At 28.1% G+C, this 20,273-nt stretch overlaps 1 protein-coding gene across 1 annotated transcript; it reads left to right on the top strand.

The window, feature by feature from the left end:
- Positions 1–2,843: 2,843 nt before the first annotated feature.
- LOC129906781 (protein elav) lies at positions 2,844–5,542 on the top strand. Its single transcript, XM_055982699.1, has 2 exons — positions 2,844–5,000; positions 5,136–5,542. The coding sequence occupies exons 1-2, from the start codon at positions 3,718–3,720 to the stop codon at positions 5,149–5,151; spliced, it is 1,299 nt and encodes a 432-aa protein (XP_055838674.1). The 5' UTR covers positions 2,844–3,717; the 3' UTR covers positions 5,152–5,542.
- Positions 5,543–20,273: the final 14,731 nt, after the last annotated feature.

The following is a 20,273-nucleotide window of genomic DNA, read 5'->3' as shown; positions in this document are numbered from 1 at the left end:
GTCCTTATATGGGCTACTCTCCGAAATTCCACAGTTGATGGACACCAATTAGGTCTAAATAGCGAACAAAAAATCATCTACTTTTTGCGGATTTTTATTTGATCTGCTTACATCCATCACGAGTCTATTGAAATGGGAGAGGAAGGATGTCAATAATTATAAATCTAAAAGAATAAGATAAAGAGCAAAATAGTGGTTTAAAAGATTTTATTTACCTATATAGTTATAAAGGTGTAAATTGAGCAAATTTCAAAAAAAAAATTGTTTCCATTATTGGAACTATCTACATATTGACAAAAAAAGGGTTGCAATAACCCGAGGTACCTAATAAATTCAATAATTATCAACTTTAAAAAAAGAAAACATACTAGAAAATTAAGCTTCAAATAAGAATTCATTTATTTTGGAAAAAAAAAAACAAAAGGAAACTAGTTTCACTCAACAATTCAAACGAAGGTCGAATTATGAACGTTATTGCGAGTGTCGTTTGTCCATCGATAGACGACTTTTGTCAATATTGTATTGTGAATCTCTATCGATAGACGACTTTTGTCGAAAATCGAAAATGAAATATTTTAATAGGATTTGAATTTCTGACGGTTTTACAGTTCATAGAAAATATATCAAGTACAACCACCTATCATCGCCTCCTGAAACTCACTGGCTGAATACAATGGTGTAGCTGTGGCGCACCATTTTATTCAGCCAGTCAAGGACTCAGGCTTTTTAAATTAATAGGTGCGTCCCAGGTCTCACCAAAAGAGATCTCTGAGGGCTCAGAGATTTTTTAAGTGAGACAAAAATCTCAGATGAGTGCTCACTTTTTTTCGGATATTTCTGAGGCAAACATTTTTTGGATTTATTTCTTAGTTCTCTTTCTTTAATTGTATTTTCTTATTGTTTTTACGTTTGGTTTTTGGTGGTGTGCAATTGTAAAAGTGCTAAAAACATGAAAAATTTAGTAAAAATTTGAAGAAAATGTTATTATTCTGAGCTTGCTTCACGAAATAATTTATTTTGAAATAATTTTTATAACAATTGAATATTTGAAGAAAAGTTGCAGTTGTGTGAAGTTGCAGTTGAAGTGATGGATTTAAAAAAAAATTGTATTCATGTGAGAAACTTGAGTCCCGCAATATTATTTTGCTCTCTTTCAAAATAATATTGAGCCCTCAGAGATTTTATCATTCGTGATACTGGGCTACTGGCACTGGGGGTACCGGGAGGTTAAATAAAACCTTTATCGTGGGCACAAAGCCAAAACCACGAATCTCCCAATAGTAGTTTTGAAAAAAAAAAGACTTCAGTTTATAGAGGGACCGATACCAAGTAAAATGACGCATTCAAGTGAAAATGTTCAAAAATTTAGATTCACGGTTTTGGCGTTGTTTCGACGACATGTAGCTATTAAAATTCACTTTTTAAAATATCAGCGCGCGTTTTTTCATTAGGTGTGTTTTTTATTACCACCGGGCTTAACTGGACAAATAAAACGCAGTCGGGGATAAGCATTTGACATGTTAAATACAACAACACCTTAGCCCTGTGGGCTTACTTGTTTAGCCCGGAGATTTCTCTGGGCTTAACTTTTTGAACAGTTTTAAATCTGTGCTACCAAACTATTTTTTTCAAAAATTGTTTAGAATTTGTTTAAAAACGTGAAAACTCACTTTTGGAATGACAAAATGTATTTAACTAGTTTTAGTAGCATACATTTTTGTGTCTCTTTGTAAAACATACAAGAAAAATACAAGAAAAACCCGAAAGCGAAAAAATGACAACTCTAAATGTTTGTTGTGTCTGCTGTTTTCGGAACATTCAATATGCAGTGCTGCCAAGATTTCAGGTTAAGCCGAGGCGTTTTTTTTTGTCCAGTTAAGACCGGTGGTAATAAAAAACACACCTATTGTATCAGTAATTATTTATAAATTAGATAGGTACCTACTTAAATATTATCGACATAACCCTGGTAAACAAAATTTAACATTTTTTGGCACAAGAACCAAAATATACCTACTTTTGATGTGCTCAATTCGAATCTGCAGTCAGAAAAATTTGATTGGCCTCCGTTTTTGAAATATTACCGTTATAAAATGCTTAAAAAACGAAAATATTTCAAAAATGGAGGCCAATCAAAATTTTCTGACTTCGGATTCAAATTCAGCACCCCAAAAACCTCTAGAAAATTATATTTTGGTTCTTGTTGGGCAAAACCTTGTTGACCAGTGTAATTAATAAATAATAGGTACTATGCGAGGTTATGACGATTTGATAGTTTAGGACCTCAGATACAAAATTTTTTCAATAATTTCTGTTTACCTAATTACCCAAAAAAATTTCAAAAGTCACTAAAGAAAATCTAATAAGAAGGTAGGTACTTAGGTATAAATCGAAGTAGACTTAAGATACCTTTTTAATCAAGAACTATCAGCTTAGTTGATTCCATATCCACACACCCTTCAAATAAGTCCATAATATTAATTATTAAGATACCACCTTGTATTTTACATAATTGCAGCCAAATCCCAAAAAAAAAAGCATCTCCCAAAATTAAAAAGTTTTGCATTCCAACTTCAAAAAGGACACACATCAAAATCTTTCACCTTCCCATTGTTCCAAATGAATTTTCTAAAACAAACTTGTGCATAAATTATCACACAAAAACTTCCCCTTCTTTTTCACATCACCTCCAATCACCAAGGAAAAATAAAGTCCATTTCCCTCTCGTTTCCATAACAAAAACACACAACCAAATAAACCACCCCCCCTGTTTAAAAGAAAATGCTACATCCGCGCCTGTGTGTCGTCTGTGATGTACCTTCTATTTTACTTGCAGAAACTCTCCTCTCATTCGTGTGGAAAACTTCATAGTGTAATGTCGTCTGCGAGTTGAGTTCCAAACTAAATGTTAATTTGTTAATCTTTTTAATTCATAATTATAAAAATAGTAAAATTATTACAATAACACAAAAAAAACAAGTGCAGTCTCCAAATTAATAAAAATTATTACAAAAAAGTTCTAAATCTTCCTACAAATTAAAAAAAATTGAAAAAAATATCGCCCCATCTCTATTATATATCTAAAGTGTGAAGAAGAAAAAAAATCCGCTTATTCAATTTTTTTTCTATATATATGTGAGGCCAGCCTTTAGCTTTCAAATAGAAAAGAGAAAAAATTAGAGAGAAAAAACACCGAAAAGATTAACAAATCAAAAAAAATATACATATTTTTAATTATAAATTGCATTGTGCAACTTGGATATAATATTTTTTTCTACTTACAAAAAAGAAAAAAAAATACTTAGAAAAAATTGTGTATCTCTAGCTTGTATACTCGCTTGGGAGAGAAAAAAAAAAAAAAAAACGAGAAAAGGAAAATCAATAAATTGATCGGCAGCCATCATTTGTTTCGTCTCTGTCTGTCTTATATCCCTGTTTTATCTACTCTGTCTCACTCTCTCGCGTCTCTCGTTTTTTTTTGTGTATAGTTTTCCACAAAAAACACTACTACAAACAAAATAAGCTATTTATTCTACTACTATTTTATTTATACCATTCATCATCCGTGTGTGTGAGTGTATAAAAAGAGAGTGTGCTTGTGTGTGTAAAAATATATACAACCACACTACCGTCGTCAAACCAAACAAAATCCACACACATACACATAAGCAATTCTAATTCGACAAAATAGTATCTATACCAACAACAGCCGCTTTCATGATGACAAACGCTCCTGGTGTCGAAGCGCAAGCTATAATACAAGGAGCTAATCAGCAAGCTGCCGCTGCTGCTACCCAAGCTCAGCAACAAATTCAGTTGCAACAGCAAATCCAACAACAACAACAACAGCAAGTCCAACAAGCAATAATGCAAGTCCAACAACAACAAAATCAGCAAGCTGTCGCTGCTGCTGCCGCTGCAGTCACGCAACAACTCCAACAACCCAAATCGCCACTTAGTCAAAATGGCAAAATGGAAACAAATGAAACTCGAACAAATCTAATTGTCAACTATTTACCCCAAACAATGACCGAAGATGAAATTCGAGCATTATTTTCGAGTATTGGGGAAATTGAATCAGTCAAGCTGATTCGTGATAAATCACAGGCATTTATCGATCCGTTAAATCCACAAAACTCCCCGAAAGGACAAAGTTTGGGTTATGGTTTTGTGAATTACTTGCGTGCGCAAGATGCCGAACAGGCTGTGAATGTTTTAAATGGTTTGAGATTACAAAATAAAACTATAAAAGTATCATTTGCTCGACCAAGTTCAGATGCTATTAAAGGGGCAAATTTATATGTTTCAGGGTTGCCTAAATCGATGACACAACCTGAGTTAGAAGGTGTGTTCTCACCCTTTGGAACTATAATTACATCGCGTATATTACAAAATGCCGGTAGCGATAATCAGACAAAGGGTGTTGGTTTTATACGATTTGATAAACGTGAAGAAGCTACCCGAGCTATAATTGCTTTGAATGGTACTACCCCTAAAAATTGCACAGATCCAATTGTTGTGAAATTCTCAAATACACCGGGAAGTACTAGTAAAATCATACAACCACAAATTCCAGCGTTTTTGAATCCACAATTGGTGCGTCGAATTGGGGGCGCTATGCATACACCGGTTAATAAGGGTTTGGCTAGATTCTCGCCGATGGCTGGAGATATGTTGGATGTAATGATTCCGAATGGTTTGGGTGCTGCAGCAGCTGCTGCTGCTACAACACTTGCCACTGGTCCAGGTGGAGCATATCCCATATTTATATATAATTTGGCACCAGAAAGTGAAGAGAGTGCTTTGTGGCAACTATTTGGACCATTTGGTGCGGTGCAAAGTGTTAAGATTGTTAAGGATCCAACAACAAATCAATGCAAAGGTTATGGATTTGTATCGATGACGAATTATGATGAAGCAGCTATGGCAATTAGAGCACTTAATGGTTATACTATGGGTAATCGAGTGCTGCAAGTGAGCTTTAAGACCAATAAGGCAAAGTAAGTATATAATAAATATACTCTTTTTCTTTTTTTTATATATATATTTATTGATTTTTATTTTTATTGTGAATTTGAAGATATTTATAAAAACTTTTTTTTTTTTCTTTCACTATTGTTCTCTCCCCTTTTTAGTATGAATGCTGTCTAAGCAACTAGGTAGAAGGGATGATACAAAATAAATATATATATATAGTAGATATATATGTATTCCCAGTCCTTCTCTCCCTTAAAAAATATCTCTCTACTATCTCTCTCTCTCACATACAACAAACAACAACACAGACACACAGGATCCAACACAGGAAGTATCTCTCATTTGTAGTATCTTCTCATATATATATAAAATTTATATATATATATAATATATTATTATATTATTAAAAAAATATAGAAATAAATTATTTTATTTAGTTAAAAAAAAAAAAGAAAAAGAAAATTTAAACAAAAAAATAATAATGATAAATAATTAATAATAAATTATTGCAAACACATTGTGTTTTTTTGGAGAACTCGCAAAGTATATAAAAAAAAGCAGCTCTAATTTTGTATAGGTTTAACATTTATTACAAAATTTTTTTAATAAATGTTTTTGGCTAAATTTTTATTAATTTTTTTTTTTTTAAATAGACCAAATTTTATAAAAGAAAAAAAAAAATAAGAGAAACTATAAAAATGAAAAAAAAAACGTACATTTTTTTTAAATCGGTTTTGTTGAAAAAGAAAAGTTTTTTTTTAAAGTGTTGAAAAATTCAAATTGAAAATACAAACAAAAAAAATGGAAATTACTTGTTTCCGTTTTTATTTCTTTTACATTTGATAAAACAACAAAAAATAAAAAATTAATAATTTCAAATTATTAAGACAAGAAAGAAAAAAAAAAGCTAAAGAAATCAACAAAATATATAGTCGAAATATTTTGTTCAAAAGACTAGTTATTGAAAAAAAATTAGATATAAAATTTATACATAAAAAAAGGAAAAATTTTAATAATGTACTATAGTTAAAATATCTCTTCCACAATAACATTTTTTTTTTTTTTTTTTTGAAAAATTATAGTAAACAAAAATTGTTTAACAATAAGATAAGAACAAACAAATATCGATTTTTTTTTTTTAATAATTGCAATCAATGTTATATCTGTAATTTTAATGGTTGTCTGTTCTTGTTACAAATATTTTTTTTGTATCGTAAAGGTTAAGCAAAGTTAATATTTTTTTATGCAAGCAAAAGTCAAAATACAGCTCCAACCTATTGGAGACCACTCATTTTAGCTTACTCATTGCAATCGAATTCGGGGATTATAATATCAGATCCAAATTTTGATATAAGTTTTGATACAAAATTAACGTTGCCTAAATTTGTACGTCTCGGAAAATGACAATCGTGTTGGGTTCTTCGAGTTGGGATGTCCGCATTTGAGTTAAGTCGGGTCCAAATGAATCCAACCGAGTTGAAATTTGAAATGAGTTATTATATACAATATCAGGTGACTGCAGCTCCATATCAAATTAGGACGTAGTTTATAGTAATTTGAATACCAAATAAATAAACCTAGTTAAAAAAGGAATTTTCTTTCGGAATTGAACATGCTCCTGTGATTTCACGTTTCAAATAACTAACTACCTAATTGCTTTAATTTAGTACCTAGAGGTTCTTACGCTTCTGTTTCGAAATAGTGATTTTTATCTGAAGCAATCCGGACAGCTTTTGAGTGGTTGTAATCTCTTAATAAGCAAGGCTTATGGTAGAAAAAACTATTTCTCAAAAACAAAGAAATGTGATGTTATACTAGAAAACAAAACTAAAAGCACTCAAAACTGTGGTGGCAACTCAATTCCATTCCCACGCAATTACAAGTTTTATAAATTTATGTCTAAACTCTGATTAGTTAGAACTTTACGTTCTGCAATATTCGAGAAAGACTAGACCAAATTGTGAGCTCCACATGAACAAAATTCCAACTAAACGAATTGCATTTCACTTCACTGCTGTTGTGAATTCGGTCTAAAATTTTATTCAAAGAATATCTTTTATTGTGAAATGGAAATAAATTGACTTTAATATCGAAATTCTCATTGTAGTTAAATTCCTGTTAATTTCCAACTATCGAACAAACATGGGAAAGATATACAAAATAATAGGCAGGTCCTATAACTCCTAAAGAACTACATGATTTTCTCATTTTGGTATCATTCTAATTTCTTGAGTGCGTTACTATTTCAACTTTATTTTTGTAAAGTAAAGCAACTTTTTCGATTAAGTAATTTTAACTGGGTGATAGTTGATTTAATTTCATTCACTTTAAGAAAAATGGAGAAAGCTTGATGTCCCAAAAAGTCTAAAATGGACTAAATTAAAATCTATACAGTTTATGGATAAAGTAATAAAGTTGTTTGAAGGCTCGTCCGCAACTGATTATTTCTTAAGTTGACGCAGGATTTTCACAGAGTTTGATAAGCTATGTTAGTATAGTAAGTTGAGTAATGCTTTCGCCATTATAGAAATTGCTTTGCAAGAATGTGATTAATTCCCACCTGACTGACAAAGATAGTGAATATCGTCAATTCCCTGCAACAAATAATACAAAGAACATTTGAGGGATCAAACTTTTAAAAAAGGTACAAAATTGTTGTTTTTCAGAAGCCTTCAAAGTTTTAAATGCAAAGATACCAAATTTTACCCAATTTCACAAGGCGAATAAGGGTTTGTTTCAACTTAAAACCTTTGTACAGTTGAAAAACTGGAAATCGATTTGTTTTCAAAGTATTGTTTGGACTTCTAGAGAAATTGCCCGACGATTTTTAAGCACTATTGCATAAAAAATATTGTTTGCTTTGCTCGAACGAAAATAAAAAAGAATATAAATTACCGTTACTGACAATTTTATGTATAAATAAATTGTTTTTTAATTTTTGTTTACTGTCAGTACACATCTTTTTTTTAATTAAAAACAAAATAAATATAATTTAAAATAATATTTAAAAAAAAAACACCAATTGAGGCTGCTCCAGTATTAAATATTTAAGTTTAACAAAAAATATAAAAAAAGAAAAACTCAAATCGTAGGCAAATTTTAACAAAAAGAAAAAAAGAAAAAGAAACAAAAATAAACTGCACCCTAAAATTGAAAAGAAGAACTATTACAGTGGGATACATAGAAAAGATGACAGAAAAAATAAAAGCAAACAACTCAACTCAAAAAAAAAAAAAATATTTAGTTGATTTCTTTAGTTGTCTTTTTTTATATAAACAAAATACAAAAACCAACAACAACAAAAAATTGGCATATACATACATCTATGAATATATTCGCTCTTTTTTTTAATAATTATTTTTAAAATTACATAATTTATTTAATTAACTATTTAAGAAAATGTGTTTTTTTCTACAATTTTTAATTTCAAAAAAAAAAATATTTATTGTAAAAATATTTATATATTATAATATATATATATTTAGTGTAGTTACATACAAGCAAAAAAATCAATTCTATGTATTTAAACAAAAAACAAAAAAAAACTAATTAAGAAATTTCTAGTCAAGAATTATCTAAAAAAAAACTAAACAAAAAAATGGAAAAAGAAAAATTCAAACAGTAATAAACAGTGCAGTTTTTTAATTTAATTTTTTTAAACAATTTTTTGTTTTTAAATTAATTGATTTTTATTTTAATTTCGTTTCGTTTACAAAAAAAAACAAAAATGTTGGTATTCCAAGTTAATGGCTTTGCAAATGAAACCCTACTTCGAATACCATCGAGAAACAATTCAATATTTCATTTTATTTTCAAATTTTTTTTTTTTATTTTTGACTTTATAATTTTTAATTTGATGTCCCTTGTATAATAACAACAAATAAAAGGCAAATATATAATTTATTTATCTTAAGCAATATTACAAAACAAAAAAAGAATAACCACAGATACGATGCTATGTTTTATAGACTAATTATAATTAATAATTATTATAACTTAATGTTTAAAAAGTTTTTATTTAAAATTTTGTCTAAAAACTAAACAATATTATACACACACACATTATATAAATGTATATTTCTTATATAATTGTCCAACGAGAGAAAAACAAAAAAACAGCAAAATATAATTATATACTATGTAGTTTTTTTTTTTTAATTAAAAATTAACCTTAAATAATAATATTAATTTTATTTTGCACTATATTTTCAAATCTTTACAAAACAAAAAAAACCTTATAATTATGTGTAAACAAAAAAAAAAAAAACATTATAATAATATTTAAAACCTATTTATTACGTATTTATATTTTTTAGGAAATTTTTTTTAGAATTGTAATTGCGTGCAATAGATTTTATTTATGTATCCCGAATATTTAAAAAAAAAGCAAACACACAAGGAAAAAAAATTTCACTTAAATTATAAACAAAAAAAAAAAAAAAACAAACTAGAAACAACAAAAAAATGAGAAGAGAATTCTTTCTCAAATTAAAATATAATTCGAAAATAATTTTGTTTAATGTTCGAAAAGAGAAAAAAAAAAGAAACACATCGTCGTTTGATTTTGTAAACTTGATTTATTATTATGATTATTATTTCGCAGAATTTTATTTCATTAATTTTAGTTTTATTTTGTTTTTGGGTTTATTTTTATTTTTTTCTTACGGCCAACTATTTTTTAACAAAATTCTAGTTTTAAAACTCGGTTCAAAATTTTGTTAATGCTTTAGAAATCGGAATCGAGTTAAGTTTGTTTAAACTCAGTTTAAGAATCGGTCTAATCATTTAACTACGGCAGTTTAAAAATGTCATCAATCTTCTTCAATTGGTGGCTTGGAATACCTTTTTTGCAAGCTAAAAGATTAATGCCTAATATGCATATTATATTTCCGGAGATGCTAAGACATCTTCTACAATTAGGCGCTTTGCAAAGCAAACCTATTCTCTGTCACAATAGCTGATTTTGGAGGACTCGTCTTTGAGTTTTAAGCTTTTTGTATCACTTATATTTCCCCATTTTTCGATTACATAATTGAGATTTTTAAGTAAGTGAGAAACTGACGGGAAGTGATAGATGCGGCGTGAAAAAACTAGACTTTAAAAGTTCCAACTTTTTAACTGTCTTAAAACTTTGCATTGATTAACACGATCGAGCTACTTGATTCCTGAAAGTAGTGAATAATAATTCTCCGTTTGGTTTCAGAGCTGTAGTTTTTGTCTTTGTTTATAGTGGATCCTAGTTAAAAGAAGTACACGTCGATGTTGAGTGTTTTTTCTTTGCTTTGCGCAGAGGCGATATCGTTACCTTATTTTAAAGTTCAAGTATTACAAAATTTTGGCTCAGGTCAGAAGTAAATTGTAGCTTTCAGCGAGCTAGAAAAACATTTCTGAAGGACGTAAAGTCCTTCTAATTGTTCTTTGCTAATCTGTTGTCATTTGAGTCTCGAAACGACAATTATTTCTATCTTCGTGACCTTTTAATCAATATATTGAATCCTAAGCTTAGGATTCAATATAAAGTGAAAGACTTTCAAAGTTGATTAACTGGAAGTTTTCAAGTTTCCAAAATATAGGTCAAGTTCAAAAACATAGAAACCGTTTTATTTTTAAATTCAATTTTTAAGAAGTGGGAATACCCTTAAATCGAGCCTGTGCAAACTTCATAAATGATTTTTAAAGCAGTGAAGGATACAAAAAACTGAGTTATAAAATTATTAAACCGAGATCATTCTGGAACTTGTTAAAAAAGTGGTCGTAATATATTTTTTTATAATTTGTATGTATAACTTTTTTTTTATTTTAATTTAGTTTTATTTTTTAGTGGGTCTCTTTTAATGGTTTATTTTTTTTTTTTTAATATATTTTTCAGTTTTATTTTATTTTTTTGTCTTTAGTTTTACTACCATCACTTCTTATATTTTTTAATTTTTAATTATTATTTGATTTTGTGTCTTTTTATTGTGTATTAAATAAAAATGAATTAAAACAAAAAAATTAATCATTGTTTATTTATTTTTTTAATTACATTTATTTTTTTTTCTGTTTTGTGTTTTATTTTTTTATCTAATTTTTCTATATATTTTTTTCTTTTGTTGTTAGTTTCATTTTCATATTCATGTGTTTTTTCTTTTTTGTTTAATTTTTCTCATCATTAAAAAAAAAAAATAGAGAGAGTATGTTCCATCATAATAATAACAAAAAAATCTTGATATCCCACCACCACCCTGCGATCGTTACATATATATTTTTTTCTTTTTCCATCATCTCACATTTTTTTTAGTTTGGTTAATATACTTAATTGTTTTTTTCTTTTTTAAACAAAAAAAGAAAAAAATGCTTAATTTTGTTTTATATAGTTTAGAAAAAAAAATAATAATGCAAGACTGAGATTTATATTTTTCAGTTTGGCCCCGAAGTTTGTTTTGTTGGTTAGATAAATGCTTGTCATTTTATTGATTTCAAAAAAAAAAAGAAATGATGAGCATTTTGATCACAAAAAATCTAGTCAGAAAAAATAAAAGAGAAACAAAACCAAAGTTTATTCTAGTCAGGAAAAACATGATACTCCTTTTTCGATCTTAAAGAAAAATAAAAAAAAAACAATATTATTTACGTAAGGATAAAATAATAGAAAAAAAATATGTGTACATAATGTAAGCACACAGTTATTTTATGGTGTGCACTATTACAGTGTTAATCTTCAATTTTCTTTTTAAAAATTATTATTAAAAAGGTTAGTCAGTTATAAACTTCTTCTTCTACTATTTTTTTTTTAAATTTCTTTCTGATCTCTAATTAAGGAAATTATTTAATATAAGTGTGTCCTTTTACTTTTCTTCTTCTTGTTTTGTGTTTAGCTCTTATTTAATTACCACACACTTTACACAATCACACACTTATTAATGTTATTGAGATTACAAAAAAAATAAATAAAAGAAAAAACTATTTTCCATGTTCCACATGAGTTCAAATGATATTATTTGCAACAATAACCGAAAATGATTAAGAAACAAAAAAAAAAATATGCTGATATTGTATTTTAACACAAACAACAACAACAAAAAAAATAAGAAAAAAAAAGATATTTATTATTATTACAGACTATACATTCCAAGGATAAACTAGATTATAAGTTAAAACAAACAAAAAAAAAAATTATCTACAATTTATAAATTAAAAAAAAAATTATTTCATTTAGCATATTTATACTTCAACAACAAAAAAATTCTCTGTTTAAACAAAAAAAAAAAAAATTAAAAAAAAAAATATTTTAACCTATCGAATATTTCTCATATTATAAACAAACAACATGTATTGATTGACAAAAAAATTTACGAAAAATAATTTATGAGTTTTCTTTATTTCGTTTTTGTATAATGTAAAAAAAAATTACAATATGGATTCGTTTTCAGTAATTTCCTTCTTTTCTATTTGGTAATCAAAAAATATATCAACTTTTTGTGTATTTTGTATAAAAAATTATATACGTGATTCCGCACATGTTTCAATTTTGTCCCTTTTTGAAAAAAAATCTTTGGTTTTTGTGTTTCATAATAATAATTCATTTTATTTGGCATAAATACTATATATTTTTTTTTAATTTATTTTTTATTTCTTTTTAAATTTAATTTTTTTTTAAACTACATAAGAGAAATATTAATTGTCGCTAAATTTTAAATAAGCTTCTGGTTTATTATTTTTTTTTGTATCTAATTTTTCCTATTTTTGAGAGCCAAACAAAAGTTTTATTTCAATTTTATTTAAAATTGTTTTTTTTTTTTTTAATTTGTCAGGAATAGGTTTAAGTTTTTTTTTTATTATTTATTGATTTATTGATGGTGATCAAACTTACTTTTTCTGATTTTGTTTGATATTTGTTTTTTTTTTATTTTTTTTTATTTTTTATGATGGACTTATTAAGAGAAAAAAAAAGATAGACTTCAAGTAAATGCTCTGAAGCATGTGCAATTTGTGCCCCGTTTTTAATACTCCCAAATATTAAAACATCCTTGGGTGTATTTTTGAAATGTTTTCATTTTGTTTCGAGGTTTTTTGGGTTGTTAAGTTGTTATGTATTATTGATTCTGAAGACTATATGCCATAAGATTAGGAAACAGTTTAGTTAAGATTTTTTTCGGACGTATCTATGAAAAATGTAATTGTTTGTCATATTTTTAGGATTGTATTGGATTCCAGATATTTAACTTATTTTGTGCAGGGGAGTTAATTCAAATTTCAATATCGAAATGTTAATTATGTTTATTTTTGCTGTTTTTTTTTTTTCTAGGAAAAGTAACTTAAAGTAGTAGAACAGATTAGTATTCAATCGTTTTGCCTCCCCGCAGGATTTTTTTTAATTGCTAAGCGATTCTCTTCAAATTCTTTGCTTCGCGGAAAGTTTCGCGACTCGATTGTCTGGGACTAATTTTTTATCGCCTTTGATTGCGAGAGTCCTGAAAGATTGATAACAGTTGAATATTAAAAGCAACTGAGAATTTTACCCGAAGAGAATTAAGATTTTCCGCCTAGCTGGTTTTTTTTTATACTTCACCACAATTAAAGTGAGAAAAGAGATGCTTATTAATTCCCATATTACATAAGAAAAAGTTTTAAAAAAGTGTAGTTGTATGAACGTGAACAACTTTTCGTCCAGAATTCACAATTAGGGAAAAGTGAAATTCTGTTTTTCCGCGTGGAATCTAGTTCACGTAAACTCATAATAAGGCTGATTATCCCACCATTATTTTCAAAAAGTACTGAATATGCTTTTCCACTAGTCTCGCACTATTAAAAATTTTCTGAGAATATTAAAAACAGGATTTGTACACCTGTAGGGAGGTTTTCGTAGCTATATTATGTCCACTGCTGATCGGATTGCTTTTATCACAAATAATCACTTTGGAGAAAGTAACATAAATGACCTTTATAATTCAAAAGCATTTGATCTTATCAATACTAATTCATTATTATGACCATCGGCTTTTCATATTAATTTGCGAAGTTCCTTGGATGGGAAACTTCAATGCCCCTTTTTAAAAATTGAATTTCGATTATTGGTATCTGCATTAGCCATCACCTTCCGTGGAATAATTCAAAATAATCCACTAACCACTTTGAATCTTTCAAGTATATATAAAGCATATATTGCTCCAAAGTGGAGTACAGTTACTTACTCTCAAAATCCCCTACAGGTAATTGGACAAAATCCAAAATAGAGATCTAAATGCATAGTGGAATGCATAGTAAGAGTGGCATTTTATTCTAGGATTAACTGGGACAAAAAAAAACATCATGCTTCAAATTCCTTCAAACACGTAACAAACATCTATTACAAATTGTTCAAAAACGAGTCACAATAACGAGTCACAGTAACGAACGGGTGTATCTTATTTTTAAAAAAAATACTTTTTGTGTTACCAGAGGTGCATAAGAAGTTAAGAAATAAATATTCATCAAGTTTCAAACTTCTTATCTGGTGAATATTATGCACTTTAGCCCGTTGAGTTTAAGGATGAGTTTTTTTTTAAACCTTCATTTTCTGTGAGCAGAACGTCGATTTCTTCCTGTGCGTTCATCAACGCATTTCGCATCTTACGACAGGCATACCTTCCTTGGACATAATCTTTCCTCTTATCGAATGAAATAACTATTAAGATTATTTCGTGCATTTTGCAATGGGAGATTAGTTTAATTTTTCCAATTGATTTAACCTAAAACACTACCTTGTGGTACGCCAGCCGCTATTTCTTCAAATTCTGAATAACTCGTTTCCGTATCTATCGCGAAAAGTTCTGTTTTCCAAATATAGTTCAAGAATTGTATAGAACCCATAGGCTGGACTTGTTTTATTTTGAATTCGAGGCCTTAATAGCATACTTTCTCAACGGCTGTCATTGTCAACCTTCCTGTCGAAAAATTCCGGTAACTTGGACAATTTTTTGACATGTTACTCAACATGTCTTAAAATAAAAATAAATTCCAGGTTGGCCAAACACCTTAAATTTTTTTCCGAAAATGGGTTGGGTAAATTTAAATTTTAGAGATAAGAAATTGCAAATTTAATAACAGGAAGGGCTTGATTATAAAAAAATAATTCTTTTAGCTAATAAGCTTTGTTTTATTCCAAAATAAAAGTGATTTTTAGTAGATAAATTTGAAAGATAATTCAAATTTAAAAACTTGGGTCCAATCTATATTTTGAGTTTTTAACATATTAGTTCAAGTCTTTTTCAGGCAATAATTTTAGGATTGTAGGTATAAAACTAATGTGTATCATGAAGTAAAGATGAGAATATTAATTTTGTTAATTTTTTTTCGGCATAATGGCATATAGTCTTTGAATGTTGCTACAACAATACAAATTTAATAGTTTCTTTCCTTGTTTCATTATCGCGTCACAAAACAAAAATAAAAAATCGTATTTCCCTAAATTATACCCGGTGCTTATCTCATAGTCGGATGGGTACACTTTAAAAATCCATTTAGTGTGAGCTCTTTACTAAAATTGTTTCGTTTTTGTTTTTTTTTTTTTTTTGTTTTGTTCTAAATATTTTAGAGCTTACTTCGTCTGGCTATAGATTTGCGCCTTAGTGTCTAAGTTGTTTAAATCAACATTTTTTTAAGTTGTGTGTAATTTCTGTGCAAAAAAACGAAAAAAAAACAATAATAATTTAATTTGTCTTTACTAAGTGCTTTGATTTCTTTTTTAATTTTATTTCTGTCTTAATACAATAAATATAATAATTTTTTAGTGTTGTTGCGTTTTAATTTTTTGATTTTTAATATCTTTTGTTGAGAGAAAAAAAAAACAATAATAATTTCAGTATATATAAATAAAAAAAAAAAAATGTTAATATATTTTCGGTAAGTAAAATTATTGTTTTTATTTATTTGATTGTTGTATATTAAACAATGATATATTTGATTATATATTTGTTTCAGTTTTTGTGTAGAAGTGCTAAATTACGATTATATCATATTTCTTTTGGTTTAATTGTAATTTATCTTCTGCTAGTCTACCCAATTGAATATAATATTTATTTATTTAATATTTTTAAAAAAACAAAACAATATACTTTTTGGATATTCTTATTGATTTGTTAATAATAATTTTTATATAACTATACATTTGTTTCTTTTTTTTACTTTCAGGAGAGCTAGTTATTATTGTTTTGTGTAAAAACAATATCTAAATAGTTATACATATATGTTTTTTTTATATTTAAAAAATATCTCATCACCGAGTCGGTTTTGTTTTTTTTTTTAACGATCAACATACAATATTTTTAATTTTTTTTGTGTTAATTTTATTATTTAAGCTTTATTGTTGTATATACATTGAGTACTAAAAATAATTATTAAAAAACTTGATTATTTTTTCAGTTTTATAATTTACAAAGTGTGAGTATCATTAATTTTTTTTAAATTTATTTTTGTTATAATTAATTATTGTTTTCTCTTAATTTATTCATTTTTTCTTCTTTTTTTGTTGAGAGAAAAAAAAAAAAGAAAACAACAATAAATCTTACTCAGGGTTAAATATAATAGATATTTATTGAAGTAAAAAGAGAGTACAATTATAAGACTGAAAAATTAAGTTGTGACTGTGATATGATTTATAAAAAAAAAAAAAAAAAAAACAAATAAATAAATTTAAGCATTGAGTTTTGTACTTACTTCTTATTCTTATAGCAAATAATATTATTTTCTCGTTTATATTTTAAAATATAAATTTTTATATTTTATTGATTTAGGAAACACATTGACAGGATTTGGAACTCTGCTTCAAGAACTAGCTGATAGAGTAAAGCTGTAAAAATATATAGTCTTTAAAAGAAAGATTATGTTTTACAATAAATAAAATTTTTAATATTTTTTTATGAAATTGTTTGTTGTCTTTTATTTTTATTTCGTTTTGGTAGAAAAAATCTAGACATAAAGATGTTAGAACGTGCATACGAGTATCTTTTATTTCGAAAGGCCATCCAAATTTAATTAATTTCTTCGCTTAATTTAGTCAGTGATATATTTTGTATCATTTTTGAAGTTTTTTTTTTAATCGAAAGGGTCACTGTGGCGTATGTGTGACATTCTTTTTTGTTTAGTATAATTTACTTATGCATAATTATACAGTAAGAAATAAATCTCAAAAATAAGTTTTCTGATATACTACTGTAGAATAAGCATTTGAGGACGAACAAATACCCACAAAAATGATTATGGCTTAAAATAATGGAAGCTTATCAACTTATAATAAACATTCGTACTGTTGGGGGCTTTTTGACCATAACGATAAAAAAAATTACTAAATTAGGAAAAAGGAAATATTTGTACTGAACCAGAAATTATAATATTTTTATTCTTTTTTAAAATTGACAAGATGACAGCCAAAAAACGCGACATTCGAAAAATTAACATAAACATCAAAAATACCTATAATATTGAATTGAAAAAGGTTTTTTTTTTTACTTATAGAGAATAAATAAAAAATATTATTCTTTTTTGACAATTGAGAAGACCACGGCAAAAAAAATTGATTTCAAATATCCAAATTATTTTCAAAAATAACAAAAAAAACTATTTTTATAAGTAGCATTATAGAAACGTAGGTATACTGTACATTTAAAACGTAGAAGAAAATAAGAATCAGCGTTCTAGTTAGACATCATAAAATATTCGATTTTTTTCGTTTTCAGATATATGGGTTTTCTTCTTCGTTATGAATCGATTTGCTTTAACAATAAGCAGATAACTAGACCTGAAGCCAAGCCAAGGCAATCTACTTTGTTCAAAAGATTTTCGAATGTACTTGAAAGCATTGGCTCCTGCTCTGTAAATTTATTACTTGCGATAAACATTTTTGAACGTCTCTAAAATTCTAAAATAGCCCGCATAACCAAATATAAACCTACATACACTTCGCGTCACTTGAATAGAAACAACAATTTTTCTTTAGAAAATAGCGATTGGCGCTTCTGTGAGGTAACTTAGTAGATTTTTGGTTTTGCATTTTCAAAGAGGAACTTTTAACAAACAATGTTGTAAAAACAAAAAACCCAAAACAGAAACCGTATGGCTTCTAGTTGCGTTTTTTCGCATTACTTCACAAAAAACAGTGTTTTTTTTGCGTCACTTGAATAGAAACAAGCTCTTAAATTAGATAAAAATGATGAAAAATCATGGACAACACTAATTTTAGTAAAGCAGTATTAAACTTTGACATTATTTGTGCATTATAACCAATTATGGGCTACGAGCTACCAACAGGCAGCACAGAAATTCATAAATAGAAGCTAACATTGGAAATGCACTTGCACTATGCAAAATCACGAAAAATATTGGAAAATTTGCCAAATTTGGATGAGAATATTTTTAAAATATCGTAAACTAGTGATTGAATAAAAAAATAAGACAGGTGAGACCCAAATCAAGAGCAGAGAAAAAAATAATTTTAAAACTAGCTGCAATTTCCTTCACTTTGTCGCTAAAATCGGTCAAAAACGTGGTGTTAGTGCGATGGTAATGTGTTGGTTTGTTCCATCATGGAAGTTATAAAAAGTGCACAACATTTAAAGAGCCTCAAAATGCAAAATAACAACATTTTAAGTTCTACTAAGATTACAAAAAAGTTAACCCTCTAACGGGCAAAATGGTAAATATGGTCGTACCAAGTTGATATTTTTTTTCCAGGTAGATATACCTTTTATAAGCTTATATTTAAAATTTTTACCAAAAAATTGTATCCACATCGAGTTTTAAGTGACAAATACTGGAGACCGTCTCAAGACGGTCTTGCCGGTTTAAAAGTAAGAAAAAGTAGTGAGATCAATATTTCAATTTTTTTTTTATTTAATAAAAAATGGAAGGAAATTTTTTAATTTCTATGTTTGATAATCAAAGAAACAATTTTTGTTTGCTGTGCAACACCCCATATTGGAAAATGGTTTCCACTATAAAAACGAACATTAGCGAAACTGTGGTAGTTGGAGAAGTGGTTGTCCTTGCTAGCTATTATTTTGGTTTACTGGACGAATTCGTTTGTACAATATGTAGGAGTTTGTTGCGGCCATATCAATAAAATGATAAAAGAGTCGTATCATTACATTCCTGGTCAATTTCCGTAAATGTTTTCTTTTTTTCTTCTTCGGGATTCATCTTGGAAGCATACCTAAATATCTTTTCATGGCAACAAATCGTTTTACTGGCATACACTTCTGAATCGCAGCAAACGCATTTTTTTCCCAGTAGCTCTCTAAATTGGGATAACGGTATATCGACATGTACATCATTATACCAATATGATTCCGTATTTCTGCGGAAAAAGTTTTGAAGCTGGAGCTTATATTTTCCGTTAACGCCAACGATTTGTCTCCTCAGTTACTAGATCAATGATTTCTTCCGTAAAAAACCAATTGAATATTTCCATTGGCGTTTTGAGGTTCCTAACACTCAATGGCAGTGATGCATCACCACGAAATGCAACTTTATTGACGTGAAGTCACATTGAGCGCTTACGCCAGATCAATTTGGAAAGCTTTTTCGGGTCCTTTGTTATAGAACCAAGCGTACCCGTAAATCCTCCAGAAGAAGGGTCAATTGTTGGGCCAGTAGCCTCAAGGAACGGTAGGGGTGATCTCGGTTTTGAAACCAGATTTTGAAATGGCAGATGAAGAACATGGGCCCAGTTCTTCAGATTCAACAATCATAGTTGAAGAAGGTGCTGGAATCTCCGATGCGCTAAGATGCGTAGCTTTCACAAAAGCGTCTGTTGTTTCTGCTTCGTTCATTTGCTGAATGCATTCTTCTATGGCATGTTCTTCATTCTGAGATATGTCACCTGAGACCTGAGCAATCTGGCTCGATGTGATCAAAAACAAAATCTGGATCATCATCACTCTCCACATAATCGATGAATTCTTCCAATTGAACATCAGTCAATTCATCCAAATTGATTTTTTTTAACTGTTCACGTTTACGGAGATCCCTCTAATACATTATATTTTAATTTTATCATAACACGTAAACAGGCAAGACCGTCTTGAGACGGTCTTGACTTTTTTTCTTCTACAAGACCCATTTTACTGTTTTTTCACTTCAATTTTATTATACAACAAATAAATAACATAGTCTACTTACAGTAAAATTAATATTTATAAATTTTTGCCTCTAAGATGTTTTTTTGCACACTTGAAAAATTGAAAATAAAAGAATTAATTTCCGCGCTAAATTCAATGAATTTTGATATTCAATTAATGACAGCTCTTAAACACGTGGTCGAAGCTAAATGAAAAAGGTAT

This window comes from Episyrphus balteatus, chromosome 1 (assembly GCF_945859705.1).
Source record: "Episyrphus balteatus chromosome 1, idEpiBalt1.1, whole genome shotgun sequence".
NCBI lineage: Eukaryota > Metazoa > Arthropoda > Insecta > Diptera > Syrphidae > Episyrphus > Episyrphus balteatus.
The sequence above is the reverse complement of the archived record's forward strand: the minus strand, read 5'-3'. Positions and strand labels throughout refer to the sequence as shown.